Consider the following 18,607-nt stretch of genomic DNA (forward strand, 5'->3'; position numbering starts at 1 on the left):
TCTACAACATGAGCACCGATCTCCTGGCCAAACAACCCATTCTAAAGGTAGAAACCAGCTAGTTTGTTCTAGCAACTCTTATCTCACCCATGCAACAACAGGAGTTCTGCACAGAGCCCCCCAAGCACACAGGGGAAATGTCAGCTCCACTGATGTTTAAAGCTTGCTAGCTTTAAAAAGCGCTTTCATTTTCGAACACTTCCTTTGGAAGACCTTCAAAATAAAAATCATCAATAAATAAATAAGCAGAAGGCCAGACACTAGAAAGCCCTTGGCAAATGGATGGTTGTTACTGGAAAGTTTAAATACAGCACAGAAAGTAGGGCAGATTGCAATGTTGGTGGGTCGTTTTTCCTTCACTGCGTTCTACTTTGACCTTTCATACCTCAAGGAATTATCTGATGAAGGCAGGAGATGCATGAAATAAAAAGGGGATCAGTGCATCCGAGGACCATTCCCTTTTGGGGACAGAAGTGGGCCAGCTGCTGCTGCTGGCACCTTCGATTTGCAGCAGACTGATGTTCCTGTGCACCAAAACGTAGCAGTGCTGTACCTTTCGCTTTGCATCTGCATGGAGAGGAGCACTGAAGTAGAGTTACCCAAACGCACCCGTTGCCCTGCACGGACACAAACACAGCTCTTGGTGCCATACCAGCCGTGTGGTTTCTTGTGCCATCACTTCTGTGAATCTGAAGAATGCTGCTCTGAGGCTGACGATTCAGGATAGCTAAGCAGCACAGGCAGGAGCTACTCAAGAAGTTCTATAATGCTTGCATCTTTGGGAGCAAATGCCTGCATCTTTTTTTTTCCTTATTCCCTCAAGTGTACCATCAGCAATTGCCATTTTCTAGTCCTACCGCTGCTATTTGCTGCTGACAAAGTGGTCTGTTTTAACACCAAGTGAAATAAGGCAATAAAAGGCTCAGCTACTTGTTCCAATATTAAAAAGCACCATTGCCAGACAAGTGCAATTCTCAGCCTGCAAAACTCAAGGTGCCCATTTGGGGAGTTACACAAAATTCCTTGCTTTCAGATGTCCCCACGTCTCGTAGCTCATTGGGTGTAATTCTTAACCTCCGTTTCTCCATATGCTCATGGATGGACAGATGCAAGCTGAACTCCTCCACTTCTCCATCCATCCCCACCTGCAGCAAGGTGCTTCCCCTGGCACTCAGATGTCTGGCAGAAGAAATTGCCTTGTTGCTCTTAGAAACCACACAGTGTTTCCTCTCCCTTGGCACGGGCACGTGGTTGGGTTCCTACAAACTCTCCTTGCAGGCCCTGTGTGGGGCAGAACCAACACTCCCCTAACAGACATGAGCCCTCAGGGCACACATTGCCCACTGTTTATAAAAACCACTGTGTTATCACTAAAATGGTGGCTGTAAGGAGAAAACATGCACAGCCCAGATAATAGCACCATCCCAGCAGCAGCAGGAAAGGCATTCAGACAGAATGCTGCTCAACTGAAGGTTCTCTCAGAGCTCTACGTGTGTATTGGTTCATGGCTGAAATGCTTTTAGACAGGAGTGATTCCAAATTAGATCATACAGATACATTTGCTTCTGCTGGCATTACCATTTCCCCTGGAACAGCTTAGCGCTCCTGACAAAGAGCATGAATGGAAACAGCACCAAAAGCTTTAAAACACGACAGCATAGGGAACATAACACAGCAGTCCTGGATGCACAAGTGATGTTCTTTGGGTCTGCCACCAGCCCAGTCCATCACACAGCTCGCAGTGCCCCATGCCATTCACTCACACAGACACAGCAGAACAGACCTGTGCAGGACAGGGTTGGTTTGTTTTTCATGTGAGATAATTATTAACGTGGTGGTTGTGCAGGTGGCCCGTTCCTTCTTTGTTTTATCCCTCGGAACAGAACAAGCTCAAAAGGTCAAAGCGTGCACAACCAGAGCCAGACACTAAAAGGACCTCAAGAAACAGAGCATCATCCACAAAAAGAGGCATTTCAAAAGGAAAAGGCAATTAAAAAAGGGCTCTGGCCTCTTCTTCACACGCAGCATAAACCCAAGTGAAGAATTCCCTTACTTACCGTCACAGAAAGCACACACGGAAGGTGTCCCCAATCAAACACCACTCTCCATCCAGTACTCAAATGCAGTAATTCCCCATGATTGGATCAATTGAATCATTCCAACAACAGTAGCCATGATAAACACAACGCAATTTTCAGATGGAGCAGAACAGCAGAGTCGGACACTGACTCACAACTCGCTCTACTCCATCTACAAGCAGAAGTTATGATTAAAGCTCTTTCAGGACTCTCTTGGAATTAAGCTGCTTTGGCAATAATCCAGGATTGATTATTCCTGCAATTTCCAGTTCCTGAAAATGATATGCACACAATATTGCTCCTGCCAGTGCAAAAATTTACCATAACTGAGAACGAACGCATATATTTATGTGAAGAACTCTTTTGCACTGCTGTGAAATAAAGACTTGGCGCACGAGGAGCAGCAGTTGACAGAGATCTCACAAGGTAGAATCTGCACAGACAGCTTCAAAAATAATCTTTGTTTGCTATAGAGACTGAGACATCAGACAGCCAAATGACACCCTGCAGCTTGACGTGCAAACAGGAGAAGCTAAACTCTACTGGAAGAGTGAATCTGAATAGATAACTGCACAAAGGAATGGAGTTTGGACCATCCACTCTACCAGCACAAAATTCACAGGAAAGTTTTGCCAGCCTCTTGAAAGGTTTTTTTGGGTGTATATTTATACACACATACAGACACACACTGATAAAATACATTAAAAGAAAACAAAATAACAGCACTGGTTGGCCTTAGAAACTATGCAATACTGGATGGGATAGGAGTGGGGGAAGGGGGGATGGGATGGGGGCAGCATGAGCTGGTGGTTGGCACCCAAGCCAAAGCAGGAGGTTGGATTGGGTGATCTCTAAGCTCCCCTGCAACTTAAGCCATCCTGCAATTCTGCAACCTGGATATTTTCACTTCCAAAGCACCGGAGCAGCAGTGCAGAGGGATGCCATGGCTACTTACTATCCGGCGGATGAGCGCTGCCCACAGGGAGAAGGTCATGGCTGGGACCAGGCTCGGTGCCGTGGGGCACTGGGTCCCATGGAGCAGCACCCGCTGCCGCCCGCCCCACCCGGCCCTGTGGCCACTGATAGCAGTTCCAGGAACTGCAGCTTTCTCTCCGAGAAGCTGAAGGAGCTCCAACTCCACCCGCGTGCATGGATACGCAGAGCTGCCCTCCTCAGCCCCAAACACTGCGAAGCAATGGAAAATCCTCAAAGAAACGCTGGAGTATTGACAGAAGCAATGGGATGAATCCATCTCAGAGTCTTTGCATCCCTGCACAGGGCAGTCCCAGCTTTCCATGGCCCCCATCCAGAGCTTTGCAAAGGACCCCTGTGACCCTGTGCAACGATTTCTAGCCACAGCTTCTGCACAACTGCAGTCCATCACTCCTTCCACTGAGGATTCCAAAGGCGATTTGGAGTTTGTCATGCTCTGTGCCCTGAAAATAGAGCTGCTGGGACTTGCTGTGAACTCACCACCACCCACCACGTGGTCTCTGCACAAGGCTCCAGCACTGCAAGGGACGAGCCGGAGCACACTGATTTGATGCTGTTATGGTAGGAAGTGAATCTATTTGCTTTTTTTTTTGACAAGCTGCATGCTTGAAATCAACACCTCCCACTTGGAATGCTGTTATCTCGCAGCTCTGCTGCACAGTTAAGGCTTTTCCAAGCAAGACGCAATTTTAAACCTCAAACAAACAATCTTGGGAAATAGGGCTCCCCAGTTTGAAGTCTAGGATTTAAGATGCACACAGAGCAGTGGGATTTCCTGCCAGCAAATGAATATCTGGAAATGGTGCACTGCTCGTTTGAACAAAAATTCCATACAACCTAGAAGCTGCTTGCATCATCTCCTTGCAACAAGCCTGAGGAACACCAGAGAGCTGAGCTGAAGTGATTATTACTGTCAAAACAAGTCGGGAACAACCGAGGCACTCAGCTCAGCACCCACCGCTGTGGTTGCATGGCCCTCATTTGCACTGCCAGCCACATTCATGGCCCATTAAACCGAAGAGAAGTTATTAAGAATGAAAAAGCATGAGCTGGCCCTCGTATCTTCGTTAATTAAACAGAACAGCTCTCCTCCTCCCCCGAGCCCCAAGCTACACAAACACTCCTTTCTGAAAGCCCACTTCCTACAACTTCCTTCTCTCTGCCACAATAGCTGTCTGCAAATTGAACAATAAATGGACAGGACACAAAGTATTTTTGAGAACGATTTGTTGGGTTTCCAGGGAATACTGAGGCCAAATAGGTCTGTAGCAAAACAGTAGAGCTCAGAACAAGAATGCCAGCATGCATTTGGTTCTTTTGCTGAAGGATACTCAGGGCACAGGACCTCGGGTAAAACCAAAGTGCTTGGTGCAGATGAATGCTCTCCAGAATACAAAAGAAAAAAATTGCCATACTTTTACAGCAGCATAAAGGCATAGCTAAGGAACTGAGGGTATTAACCACAGGTTTTATATGATGGCACATCAATGATGTAATCCCCAGGCTTCTGAAGTGTTCAACTTTTATGACCTCCAGCAAGGAAATAACCAACTACACCAACTCCTTTCCAGTGCTGACAGTTCTCTCGGTGCCCAAGAGCCTCCTGCACAGCCCAGAAGCATGGTGGTGATTTATCCACAAGCCCTTTCCCAGATGCAAAGCTTGCAGGAGCGACATAATACTAAATAAGGAGCCTACTTGCCAGCTTGCCCTCATTTAAGAACTTAGAATCACAGAATGGTTTGAGTTGGAAGGGGCCTCAAACATCACCCAGTTTCAATCCCACTGCAGTGGCACATTGAAGAGCACAACAGCACCAACTCCCCACTCATACAAGGGCTGAGTGACCTTAAGTTGGAGCACAGGAGCTGCTCACAAGCTGAGCTAAATGCATGCACAAAGCCAAGCATGTGCCAAAAGAATGGCAGCTCCGCTGCTGCCTTCAGCAAGTTTGCTGGAAAGGTGACCCCACACCCCAGGGCTCCCTGCTCTGCAGAGCAAGAAGCACAGTTGCCCTTTGCAGGTTCCCCATTCCCATTTTGCAGTCCCATCCATTTCACTTGTTTAAACAAGTTTTGCGTTCGGGTGGTTCTAATAAATCCAATGTATCAACTTCAATACAAATGTCACCATGCTAACAGTGTAACAATGGTTACCAAATATTTTCCTCCTTGTTCTTTTATGCTCACCTGACAATATTCCAGCGCAGCCAAAAAGGAGATTAGCAGAAAGCTGGGCCAAAAAAGCAGCAGAGCTGATAAAAGCAATGCTGGAAACGGCCCCATTGCCTGATGCCACACCTGCCCCAGGAATGTGGCTTTGCCTCGGATCCCCGATGAACAGCCCTCCCTGAGCCCATGTCACAGAATGGCTGAGGTTGGAGGGGAGCTCAGAGATCCCCCAGCCCTGCCGTGTGCTGGCTGCCCCCAGCTCAGGCTGCCCATGCATGGCCTCTGGCACCTCCAGGGATGGGGCACCACAGCTCTGGGCAGCACTGCCAGGGCCTCACTGCCCTCACACTGGGGCTTCTCGTCTGTGCAGCTTACAGAGAGTAAACGAAATTGGAGCCCTCCCCATTCACCTAGGTCTCTCAGCTTCTATCCCATGACAAAGTAGCAATGGTGCTCAGAAAAATCAGCTGGGGATAACACCACTGCTCGCCACTGACTGCAGGGTGACGGCACTCAGCTCTTTTCAAGTGCAACTTCAGGCACAGCAAACACGGGCAGGCAGAGTCACGCCGAGCTGTGACACCAACACACTTCCCTCACTGCCAAAGGTTTCCATCCGTGCTCCAGCCAGCTGGGAGCAGCTATCTTTACCTGTCACCGCTCCAGATCATTCCTAACCCAAAAGCAGACCAAAAAACACCACACAAAGCTAAGATTGCACGCGGGTCATCCACCCCCAAGCCTCCCACGGCGCACGGCTTACAAGGTCAGGCGGCTCCGCGCTGCTCTGCCTCTTCCTCAGCGAGGAGAAGCGCTGCTGGCTGCGCACCGAGAAGCGCCGGAAGGACTCCCGGCTGCGGGAGGCAAAGTGCCTGAAGGAGGAGGTCCGCTTCAAGGGGGCTCGGGGGCCGGCAGCCCGCTCGTGGGCCACCGCCGCCGTCACCAGGTTGAGCGCTTCCTGCAGGGATCGACGCACCGTGCCCATCCACTGGGTCATGTGAGTTTGGGCCACGGTCAGCTTGTCTCCCAGGTAATCCATCTTTATATTATATATATATATTTTTTTTCCCCAGATGGATATTCAGGAATGTAATTCTCCGTGGCAGCCCCGATCGGATTCTGCAAGAAGGATTCCGTTTGTACAATATTTCCTGTGCACGTAAATAGCACTAGGCTAGCACTGCCAGCGTGCTTCTGTATTTAAATGGAGACGTGAAGCTGGAGATGGACATTCGTCAAGTAGGAAAAAAAAACAAAAGGTTTTCCTACTTACAATCACGTTTGCTCAAAATAACGCTTCATTCAGCCATGTTAGGGAGAGAAATGAAGGTCTCAGTCCTGGAAATCCAGTCTTACTTTCTCATTCCGGAGCTGGATAAGCATCCCCTTTCAGAAGCCAACTTTGCACGCTGCAGCCAGTATCAGAAGGGCAGCATCCTCCCAGCAGGGCAGCAGTTCAGCACACCACGGAGCGTCCCTCCCCTGCGATCCATGCGGCCGCCGGGCTGCTCCCCATCCAGGGGCTCTGGGCACGGCGTCAGCAGCTCCCGCCGCCCGCTGCCCACAGTGCCATGGTCGCAGCCAGCCCCACTGACAGACCCGAGGCCGTGCGTGCAGGAGAGCTGCGGGGCAGCGTGCTGACCGGCGCAGAGCTCTGCGCTCCCCAGGCTGAGCGCTCCGGAGCACCGCTGGCTGCTGCCAGCTCTTGGCCGCCCGCCCGGCTCCTGCGAGCTGCTCCCGAGCAGGGCGGCCTGCCTGGAACAATGCGCGGGGTGACACAGCCGCAGCAATGGGAAGGAGCTGGGCTGGGCCCTGTGCAGGCAGCGTTGCCATGGCGACGCGGAACAGCATCTCTCTGCCTGCAGCCAGGCGGGCACGGAGGGGCTGGGGGCCAGGCCAAGCTCCCGCAAGGCACGGGTAGGGATGGGGAGGCACAGCCCCTTCCTTACGCATTCACCAAGCAACACTGAGATCCAAATCAGCACCTGTCAACGATTAACCCGGGGTCAGCCATGTCCCACGTGTCACCCAGGCACGGTGACACCACGACCTGCAGCACGCCGGCCATGGAGATTTGCCCAGCCCAGAGGTGCTGGGGGCAATACTTTGTGTGCCTTTCTCACCCCACAAGGCAGAGCTGCAGGCTGTGATCAGGGCTTCTTTTTGTTTCGATGCATTGCATCATTCTCCCCTCTCCCATACGCTACCCCTTTCTGGGGTAGCAGATTTAACAGAATGAATAATTTTTAAGCAATATGGCATGAAATGGTGCCAGTTTAGGGTTTCGCTGTATCAGGAGTGCTGCCTGGAACCATGCCTATGAGCTTGGAGGAAATGGAGTTTCTTCCCTTTAAAGAGCTGAACTCTCAGCCTGGAACTCCTCACGGAGCACACCATACCCCGTTTCTTACCCCAGAACACCTTACATTTGTTTTGAACATTCTCAAATTAGCAGTCAAATAGAAACCCTCCGTGCTGCAAAGGAATCCAGCCAACAGAAAAACCCGTTCTTCCTTACATAGCCCTTCCTCCAAAGAGCTACCGAGCTGGTTTTGCACAGAAATGGAAGGAGATCTCCCCGATCGGGTGACCTTAGAGCAGGGCTCTTCTTATTTTTTAAAGTAACAGGAAAAAGATATTTAACGCATTATTCTGTCTCTGTTAAGTGATGGAGATCCTGCATCCCCCCCACAGCACAGGCTCCTGAGCTCTGCACCCAAGCTGGCCAAGGCCAACAGATAGGGCTGAACTCAGCTCCCCCTGGACCACCCAGAAAAATAAGCAAGGTATGGAAGAAGGGGATTTTAGAGGAACGTTGCCCCACTGATATGCACCTCCATATCAATGCTGCGGAAGAAGCATCCTAATAACACACTGCAATAGACCCAGCTAAGGCTGGAACACTTATTCCACTTTTTTATTTTTCCCCACAAAAGCTTCATAGGCTGACCTCTACACCATGTTTTTACGAGTTCCCATGCTAGAGATGGGGTCTGCCAAGGTCAACCTTCCCTGGAGGTGCTTAAGGAAATGGTGGATGTAGAACTTCGGGACATGGTTAGTAAGCAATACTGGTAGTTGGTGGATGGTTGGACTGGGTGATTTTTAGAGGTCTTTTCCAACCTTCATGGTTCTATGATACTCCTTGTGTTCATCAGACACTACAAAATGGCACCTGAATAATTTCCTTATTTTTGCCCACAAATTGTCTGTTTTGCCAACCAACACAATTCACATAGATGTCTATACTGCTCTACTTGCTGCAACAGCCACCAGCAGTCTCTGGTCAAGAAGAAAAAAATAAAGTATTGATTGAAAGGAGCATTTTAGCATGAGAACTTTGGACAGTGTCTATTAGCAGTCAAAACTCTTGCGTAAGCTGAAACAACAGGTACTTTGTTAATATTTACACTGAATATAGTCACAGAATGCTTTGAGTTGGAAGGGACCCCCAAAGGCCATCTGCTCCCACTGCCTGCAACGCACAGGGACACCCACAGCTCCATCAGGTGCTCAAAGCTTGACCTAATGTTTGGTTTCCTCTCTTATACTCGTTTCAATCTGAAACAGCGTAATTTAAGTTCACGTGCAGTTTTAATTTGTGCTTATTCAGAATGATTGTTATGGCATCAGAACTTGATGTTAAAGCCACTTCCCTCATACGCATACCTAACTACGAGGAGACAGAAATTGGCCTCTCAGCTCATGCTTTCCAATGCTTGGCTATTTAAAAGCCCCCCGAGTTCACAGCTGTGCAGGATGAGGGGGGAGAGCGGCAGCAAAGACCTATCACTGCAATACCTTGCCCTCCTTAGGCTTTAAACACAGCGTCACCCAGCCCTGAGCTCCCTGCGTGCTGTGCTGAGCTCCAATCTGCATTCCCCTCCTGCCACCACCGCCCTTCCTCACGCACTTCATGACTTCGGCCCATTGTTTCAAGTCCGAGCTGCTCAGGGAAAGCACCTGACTGTTCCTGTAGAGCACAGGCAACACTCCACGACTTCCTAACAAAAGAAACCAGAGCGCTATCAGCTCCGCAAGACAAAGCTCTGTACCTCCTGCTCTCCTTTAAGAGAAGCCATACTGAAGTAGGTACTTAAACAGCAATCTATACATGCAACAATTTAATGAATTGCAGTCAGATGATACAAAGAGGTGAGGACATCAATCCTTTTGTCCCCCACGAAGCAAGGCACAGCTAAACATCCTGACCATGCACTGCTGTTGGACCTTGAATTGTTTCAGCGTGAAACAAAAGCTATCGATGCTAAAGCTTAGGGAATGTGCTAAAAATACATGATGATGTTTGAAGGCTCGCGTCCACAATCATTCCGCACTTCCCTTCTATCTCAGCTGAGGAGGAAAGGCTGAAAAACAAAGCAGAAACAGGAAACTCCTACAGCACAGCTCTTCTGGAAAGTACTGAAAACATTTTCTTTACATTTACCTATGTCAAGAGGATCAAGCCAAGCAAAACATGGATAAATAATGGTTGTTGGGTTGGTTTTCCCTCCCCCCATTTATACCAATAAAAAAAACCTACTGTTATGAAAGGCTTTTGTTGCCCCATCCCTGAAGGTGGCCAAGGCCATGGACGTGCACTGGGCAGCCTGAGCTGGTGGGGAGCAGCCAGCCCTCAGCAGGGGTTGGGGCTGGGTGATCTTTGAGCCTCCCTCCAACCTCAGCTGTTGTGTGATCGTTAATAAATATTACTATAATTCCAGCACGGACTGAACGTTGCACACCAGTTAGATCCCACCAGTTGGCCACTTTTACATGCAAATGAGAATTGGCTTTACAAAACCAAGAGACACCCAAAGCATCTTCCTTCTTTGCCTGGCAGCAGCTTTCATTGCTGTCTGGCTAGAGAAACTTGGCATAATTTTTTCTTTCTCATGGAAGACGAGAACCAACTAGAGCTACTGAAGGTGTAAATCTGACTTTGGGAATTCAGAAAACACTCAAAGGGAAAGCACTCTTGTGCTTTGGGGTTGCAGGGCTCTGTCCAACTGGATTGGGTTCCCTGCCCAGGTGGGGCCCATACAAACACAATGGAGATGAAGGGCACTGTTTCCCCACCAGGGCTCTGCAATTCCTTCTGCTTCTCAGCCACATCTGCTGCACTCCTGCTCAGCACTGCTGCATTGCAAATCAAACGCCATTGAACATCCACTCACATCTGACACCTGCAACCTCCAACTCAGCGACCAGAACTTGCCAGGTATGCAGTGAGCAAATAACCCACACTGCCTCTGTCACGCAGCGTGTGCTCACCAGCCCCAGCCATGAATCACCAAACCAAATACTACATTTTTCTGACCTGCGTTCGTGTTTAAGATTAACCTGAAGTTAATTTTTAAGAGAATCCCCGCACCGCAGCACGCAATCCTCGAGGAAAATCCCCCACAAAGAGCTACTTTCACCGTGCTCAAGCTGCTCTCCCCTAAATGCCATTTCCTCTCAGTACAGTAAACACGCACTGCCGTACTGACAAGTTGCAACTGCTGAAAGAACAGAAACAATAGTGGGAACTTGGCCGTCGCCCAGCGGTAGCAGCGTGGACAACAGCATGGGAAAGCAGGAATTGAGTCAAACCAACTTTACAGCAACATGTTGGCTGTGAGGTTGCCCCTGGGCTGTAGGTCCAGCTGTGGCACGGCCCCCCACCAGCAGCCCGTCCCACTGCTCCCAGCACAGCACGGCTCAGCCCCCCCAGACGTGAACCAAGAGCGCGTTACTTCCTCAAAGCATTTCATGGTCAATTGAACTTAATCCCTTTGCTATCATAGCAGACGGATGAGGATGCTGTGCGTTTCCCCAGTGTGAGATGGGATGCAGCTGCAGTGACACACAGTGGCAGTGAGCTCCAGCACACCGGGGAAGCAGCAAGCTGCTCTGCAAGGGCAAAGCAGCTGAGACCTTGTCAAAACAATCTTTGGATCTAGATTTCTAGCTTCAATAACCCAAATCGCTTGCAATTTTGTAATTACCATTCAATGACTAGCAATAATCCCAGCAGGGTTTTAGCAATCTCTACAACTAGAGCTGAAAAATTGTCCTGAGTTAGAAATAGAGGAACAAAGTATGCTGAGCAGGAAGAAACACAGCGTTCTTCTAACCCACATTTTGACCATGCAGCTAGGATATTTTTAAAGTTCATCATCCTGCAGGTTAATCAAACACCATCTTCACTGACTGAGGTGTCTGAATCAGTACCCAAAATAGGAAAGAAGGGGCCAAACTCTTGAGTAGGGTCTGTTGGGATAGGACAAGGGGAAATGGTTTCAAACTGAAAGGGAGGAGATTTAGATTGGATATAAGGAAGAAGTTTTGACACTGAGGGCAGTGAGGCACTGCACAGGGTGCCCAGAGAGCTGGTGCTGCCCCATCCCTGCACACAGCCACGCTCAGGGCACAGGGCTGTGAGCACTGCTGGAGCTGTGGGTGTCCCTGTGCACTGCAGGCACTGGGAACAGACGGCCTTCGGGGTCCTTTCCAACTCCAATCATTCTATGAGTCTGCGATGCTATGAATGTACCATAAGCTTACTAGATATTGCCCCTTCCCATTAAACAAGAAAGAGAGGTAAAAGGAACAGTGGTGCCCCACAGGCTTCTGGGAATAGAAGTGAACTTGTTTTACAGTGGAGCCACGGCCATCCTTGCAGCATCTCTGTATTTCATCGAGTTCTCAGCATCTCCCACCACTCCCCTGCCCCAGACGTCTTTCCTGCCACCCCTAGTTGAAATTAGCAAAATACACATTGTGTGAGGTGCTAGGATGTAACTATCTCTTCCTACATGGGGTATCCACAAGAAGCCAACCCCTCACTTCTCACAGCAGCACGGTGCTCTCCAGCAGCTGCTCCCAGCTTTGCCAGCTCTGTCCCATCCAGAATGACTGATGCTCACACAGCTCTCATCAAGCCCCCAGATTTTGCCTGCTCATTGCTTCAGACACCCCAGCAGCAGCGCAGATGGAGACCCCAGGGCCCTGTGCAGGGCTGAGCCAGACTCCCACTGAGCACCCAGCAGAGCTGCTGCTCAGTACAGGAACCCATCTCTTCTGGAGCTAATCCAGAGTTTTCCTCTCTTTCCAGCTCTGCCCCCACTGCAAGGAGCTTGCCCTCTGTTTGCAAAGCTGGCTTAAATTACCTGGTTCTAATGCACCTGATTAATTGTTTATCAATGTGCTCCTACAGCTACATTAAAAAGAGATTGCATCACGATGTTGCAACATTCTGCAAAAAAAACCCTGGGGCAGAGCAAGAATTGCTGATAACCAAGGTGGTTATAGACAGGAACAGAACCACCTGAGAGCACTCCACCAGCAGCACAGGCCAACAGACCACTGAGCAGCACTGCAAGGGCTGCCTAGGCAAGTCAGATCCAAAGATATCTTGTATCAGCTGCAGCAAAGCTCCTCACCAGCTGTAAAAAGGAGGAGGAATACACCATGTACCCTGGAAAACACTCAACTATGATCAATATAGCTTGGGTCAGCGAATGACTGGCATATGAACACATGATTACAATAAACAGCCAATTAAAGATGATGAACAGATCGGTGCCAGGAAGAAGGTATATGACAGAACAGAGAAGGAAATGACGAGGTGGTGAATACTGAGATCTGTGACTCAGCCTCTGCACTTCAGCTGCTGAGGTACAGACCATGGCAGTGTGCTGGTGAGGAAGTCCTGCTCCTCCCCTGCTCCAAGAGGCACCGCTTCATCCGACCAAACCAGACTCTTACATCATCAGCCAGGAGCCTCTGCATTCCTGAACTGCCATTCCAAAGATTCATGAAGCCTTATGTAGCCATCTGCGAGGCTCTATCAACACTCTTAGCTTTTCTCCCCCTTTATTCACTTTCACCTAGCAGGTACAGTTGAAGGAATAGTTCTCAGAAGCTTGTGTTAGTCCATCTGCTGCCTTCAAGAAACTCAACATTCGCTCCTCCCCAGGATCTTGGCTTCTCAGCACCGCATTTCAATGTTAAGCATCATGTGAAGGGGACACAAACCTAAAGGGAAGAGCTGCAGTATCTCAGACTGCTGCAGCAAGCCTCAGCAATGCTGTAAACGGTCCAGGTTTGATAGGCTGGCTTTTCTCCTCGTTATCACAGCTCTCATTGAATTAATGGACCAAACGCTGCAACCCCACAAGCCATTCTGCCCCCAGCACAGACAGCTTCTCAGAAACTCTGAGCACATGCTGACGTCTTGCTGACCACTGACCGCTTCCCATGCGCTCAGGCTGACCACAGACATTCTGGTGCTCAAAAAAAAACCCACCACCACCACCAAGATGTTATTTAGAAACTTTCCTACACGTCACAACAATAAGTGCCCTATTTAAAGGCTAGGAGAGGCAACAGCACGCAGTTAGTCAGTGGTTGGCACTGAGAGAATCCAGTGATGTCCAACACAACAGTGCAAGAAAGCAACACGCATGGCAGAAGAGATGTAACCTACCAATAACTCCCAGCAGAGGCTTTAAAGTGCATTTTCATGATAATGCTTTTTAATTAAGAGTTGTATTCTTCTCCAGGTCTACCTAATGAATATCTTAGCTGCCCAAGATGGATTAAATAATGCAGAGCATGACAACTAACCCTGATATCTCTGGTTACTCCTGATACAGAGAGAACTGATAATTATTTCCTTAGCAGCCTTCAGACGTAACGCCAACACACACACAAAAATAAAGTGACTGCTGTGCTCTTCCCTTAAAGCTTCTTAATATTTATGTAAATAAGTTTATATAATTCTATGAATGTCATACTTATTCTCCAATTGTCTCTTGCAGCAGTGTGAGAAGATATACACTAATGCTTATGGAATATTTCCAGGTCTCTTAAAAGACCATATACACAGAAAATCTGCTCTGAAATGTCCAAAGAGTTCCATGTTTTACAATACTACAGTTTCCCAAACTTGGCAGCGAGATGAGATTCTCTGCTGTAAAGCAAAGCACATACACAGCAAGGCTTGTAAAAAACTGAAGAAATTAAAGCATGACATTGGATCTAGTGTCCATTCATGAAAGCTTACAGAAATTAATCTTATCCCTTCAAATGTGGCTCTATGTGACAAACAGAAGCCTCTGAGCAGCTGGCAGGGAAAGCAGCACACTTAAAGGAGCTTATCGTTGAAGAGGGGCCTCAGAGCCGTCTGAAGAGGAAGTGCACGCTGAGAAGGAGAAACCTAGCAAAACACTCACGTTAGAAATGGTGAAAACACACAATTCCAATGCTGTTAGTGCTGGCTCTTCTGCTCACACAGCTGGCAGCAGCCCTGGCTACAGCAGGAGAAGGGAAGTTTTGGGAAGCGGAGCCCAAAGGTTGCTCCTGAACCAGCGGGGAAGGATGTTGCAAGAGCGCAGCATGTAGAACTACAACTCTTAGATATAAACAAGGAAGAAATTTCAGCCAAAGGGTTTTCAGAGGCATCTCTAAGCAGTCCGCAGTCTCCTCGCTATAAGCTGGCATTAAAGACAAAAGAACCTGTTGCATCAAATACATCCCAAGATCAGAGAGAGCACGAAGGAACTGCAAAGCAGCACCACCGCTGCCTACAAGCTGCCCTGTGATTGTCGAGAACAGCCCGAAACACCCAAACCCTTCAGCACGACGGCAGCAAAGGAGGCACTTACCCACAAATACTGCAAGAACTTCAGCAAACGCGGGCAGTAGTAATACTCCATTCTCCTGCAGCGCAAAGCTGACGCCGAACCATCGTCCTTCGGGCCGGGCCGCCCGCGCTCCCCTCCTCCGGCAGCAGCCAGGAGCACACCCACACACTTAAAGGCAGCGCGCCTCACGAGCGATGCTATCTGCACCCGCATCGCCAGCTGAGCTCTGCGCCTTTAACAGATGCTGGGGCTACTTATGGGCAGCGCTGAGCTCCCATGTGACTTCCCCACTTGTGATTGAGCATCTCGCCGCTCACAGTTCGCCTGCCTCGTTAATCCGTGGTCTAGATTGCGAGCTGACCTTATTTGTTCTCTCGTGTGCAAGGAAAAAAACAAGGAGACACGCGAAAGAAAAGCTGCTTCTAATATAAAACTGCCTCCCGTGGACAAGAAGAAATAGACACAACAAGTGTCCTTTTTTTTTTATGTATATGGGACTGGAGTGCTCCCAAGAAAGCAATATGACCAAAAAAGGAAAAAAGCCTGGAGAAGTGAGGCTGCCACCCAGCACCCGTCATCCCTAGGGCTGCTGGAATAGGAAGCTGGGCTGCTGGGGCCTGGTGGGGAGCACCACTGCAGACACAGCACCGCAAGCTGCTTCTGCTTTGTGTGAGCCATGCCTTCAGCTTTTAATTCCAGACTGAGTCAGTTTTTAGGCTAGCAGAACAATATGCACACGACTGGTTTCTAGCTTCCATCTGGAGAGGAGAGAAGATGTAATATCAGAGGCTTTACGCCATCAGAAGAAAAGAGAGCTTGCTTTTTGCTGGGCACAACGGGGCTGCTGGGGGCAGACTGGAGAGCACTGGGGAGCTGGGATGGGTCCCACTACCCTTCATCCATGCATGCTCATAGAATATTTACCTTCTCTAGCAGTTCAGTTTTAAAAATCAGCTCATGATTTTGTTAAAGCGTTGCCACCCGCGCATCAGCCTCAAGTAACTGTGTTTATGTATCACTGCACTATGGATACCAGACTGTCTCACCAAAGTAAACATGAAGATGAAAAAAACAACAAATCAAACAAAGAACCAGAGGCTTTGGAAGGGACCACGCTCACCCCAGTTCCAGTATCTTTTAAAAGTAAAAGCACTTTGCTTTTAACCATATGTGTTGGTTGCAAGTCACAGCTGCAACCCAGGTTGTCACTTCATCATCATAGAAGTGTTTGAGGTGGAAGGGACCCCCAAAGGCTGTCTGCTCCCAGTGCCTGCAGTGCACAGGGACACCCACAGCTCCAGCAGTGCTCACAGCCCCGTGCCCTGAGCGTGGCTGTGTGCAGGGATGGGGCAGCACCAGCTCTCTGGGCACCCTGTGCAGTGCCTCACTGCCCTCAGTGTCAAAACTTCTTCCTTATATCCAATCTAAATCTCCTCCCTTTCAGTTTGAAACCATTTCCCCTTGTCTTATCACACACACCGTGCTCAAGAGTTTGGCCCCTTCCTTCTTACAGCTCAGACAGTGGCACAGGTTCCCCACACCTCCTCCAGCCCAGGGATGACCCACGTGGCACATCCCGCACTTTTTACTTCCTATCAGCTCTGATGACTGAATCAGACATTGAGGTTTGTGACCCAACATCAGAATTAGAGACCTGTGTCAGCTGAGATGGAACAAGTGGTGAAAGGCACCGCTTGAAAACGTCTTCCATGATTCACGTGGCTCACCACAGCACACTGCAGCTCCAGGATCAAGCTGTGGGTGCCCCCATGCATTGCAGGGGAGCGGGACCAAATGGCCTTTTTGGCCATCCAGCTCAAACCATTCTATGATTCTGTGTTGGAATACCTTTAGTAATTGTACCTTAGCACTTAAATATTTATAACACCTTCAGTCACTGGATTAACAAAAAAAAACAGTAGCAGCAAAGATTCTAATCAAGGTTAACTAAGAGAGCATGTTGACCAAACCACTGATTTCACAGTGGGGAAAATGGAGAGAGATGAAGTACAATGTAGGGCTTTAAATGCTAGGACTTTAATATTTCTTCCTGCACTGATTTTATAGCAGAAACTAAGGTCTCAAGTCTATTCCTAATGAATAAATCAGCGAGGAAGTGCTGCTTTCTCTGCTGCAGGAAAGCAGGCAGCACAAGGCTTTGGGTTGATAAAAAGGACGACTGTTGTGACCCGAAGCCTCCACTAATAAATTCCATTAGGGAAATTTTATTCTCCCAAAGAGCAGTCAGACACTGGCACAGGCTGCCCAGGGAGACAGGTCACTGCCCCTGGAGGTGCTCAAGGAACATGGAGACGTGGCCCTGAGGGACAGGTTAGTGAGCATGCTGGGGGTGGGTTGATGGTTGGACTGGATGACCTTGGAGGTATTCTGCAACCTTGATGACTCTGTGATTCTATGAATGAGGATAGGTTGGACTTGGTGATCTTAAAGGTCTTTTCCAATCTTAATGATTATGTTCTAATCCTCAAGAAACAGGAAAAGCCAAAAGATTTGCACAGGGGCGCATGGACGTGGCACTAAGGGACATGACCTGGTGACAACACTCAGGAGGTAAGCTCAATGCTTCCACTTGAGTCTGAACCTTGATTTTCCAGCACAGTGACTCCAGGATTCCATTCCTCCACCAGAGGGAAGCATTACAACGTACAAACAGCCAAAAGTTGTCGTCTTTAAGATGAGCACAAGGCACTACTGACCTCAGTGCCAGCAATAGCTCTGCTCTACAGCCTCCTGTGACATCCATGTGGGGCTCTGGGCCACATGGAGACATGGTGAGTTCTATTACCCCAAAACTACTTCTGACAGCAGTCTTCTCCCACACATTCTACACAAGGCTGTCAACAGCTATCATTGCATATTTGCACTACAAACAGGTGACATACAGTAACTCTGGGGGACTGGATGATAACCACCAAGTCTATAAGCAGTCCAGACTTCCCACTAGTGGTCAGTCAAGCAGAATCCCATGCCAAGAATGGGAAAGGCAAGGTGAAAACAGCCCTCTGTACCTCCCATGAAGTTTTAGGACCGGAATCATAACAGTATGAGTTTGTTTCCAAAGCTTTTGAGAAACTTGTTTACAAAGCCAATACAGACTGTCAAAAGTCACTGTATTGAATTTTCTTTTTCTTCAGTAGCACACAACACAAACCTGCCAGCACTTCCTCTCCTCAGCTGCAGCAACAACAGCAGTGTGTACAAAAAGAGGCTCTGAAGAGAGCTATGCGTCCCATCGCCACATGAGTGTGCTAGCAGTCCAAGAGAAGGGATGAGACTTGACCTTGGGACAGGGAAGAACAGTGACATCCTTCTGTCATCTTCTCTACAAAAATAGAATGATTTTGAGAAGATGCAGGACAGTCAGATCTCTAGAACTACAAATATGTGCATATAGAATTACAAAATGTGCTCTGAAGTCACCGCAGGATTGTTCTACTGTGCCAAAACTGGGTTCATGCACAAGGCTTAAAAAAAACAAACCAAAAAAGCACAGCACTGGTAATGAATCAGAGCCAGTCCTTCCAGTAAGGAAGGATTTCATTGGGAGCATCATCACCTCCCACAAAATCAGAGCTCTGTGTTGTTGATACGCTATTTAAATGCTTGATTTTCCACAGAACACACTGATATTTCATTTGTTTTGCAGCTTTGGAAAGATTCAGATCTTTACCCTGCGTTTCAGGAGATAGGATGTTAACTGTTTCCTAAAATC

The 18,607-nt window shown here is 48.6% G+C and overlaps 1 protein-coding gene across 7 annotated transcripts in view; it reads right to left on the minus strand.

Moving 5' to 3' along the window:
- KIAA1671 (KIAA1671 ortholog) overlaps positions 1-18,607 on the minus strand; it is a 46,787-nt gene that overhangs the window by 8,308 nt on the left and 19,872 nt on the right. Inside the window, exon 1 of one of the 7 annotated variants that reach the window (XM_042865447.1) lies at positions 14,896-15,102. The exons of 3 other annotated variants lie outside the window; for them this stretch is intronic. In XM_042865447.1, coding sequence (XP_042721381.1) covers positions 14,896-15,087 — 192 coding nt within the window. In that variant the 5' untranslated portion in view covers positions 15,088-15,102. Of the gene's footprint in view, positions 1-3,033; positions 3,134-6,005; positions 6,510-6,598; positions 6,897-14,895; positions 15,103-18,607 lie in introns of those variants that run through there. 3 more of the 7 variants (XM_042865448.1, XM_042865446.1, XM_042865445.1) reach the window with 3 other exon arrangements.

Source organism: Lagopus leucura, unplaced genomic scaffold, assembly GCF_019238085.1.
Source record: "Lagopus leucura isolate 7727_CA_CO unplaced genomic scaffold, USGS_WTPT01 Super-Scaffold_806, whole genome shotgun sequence".
NCBI lineage: Eukaryota > Metazoa > Chordata > Aves > Galliformes > Phasianidae > Lagopus > Lagopus leucura.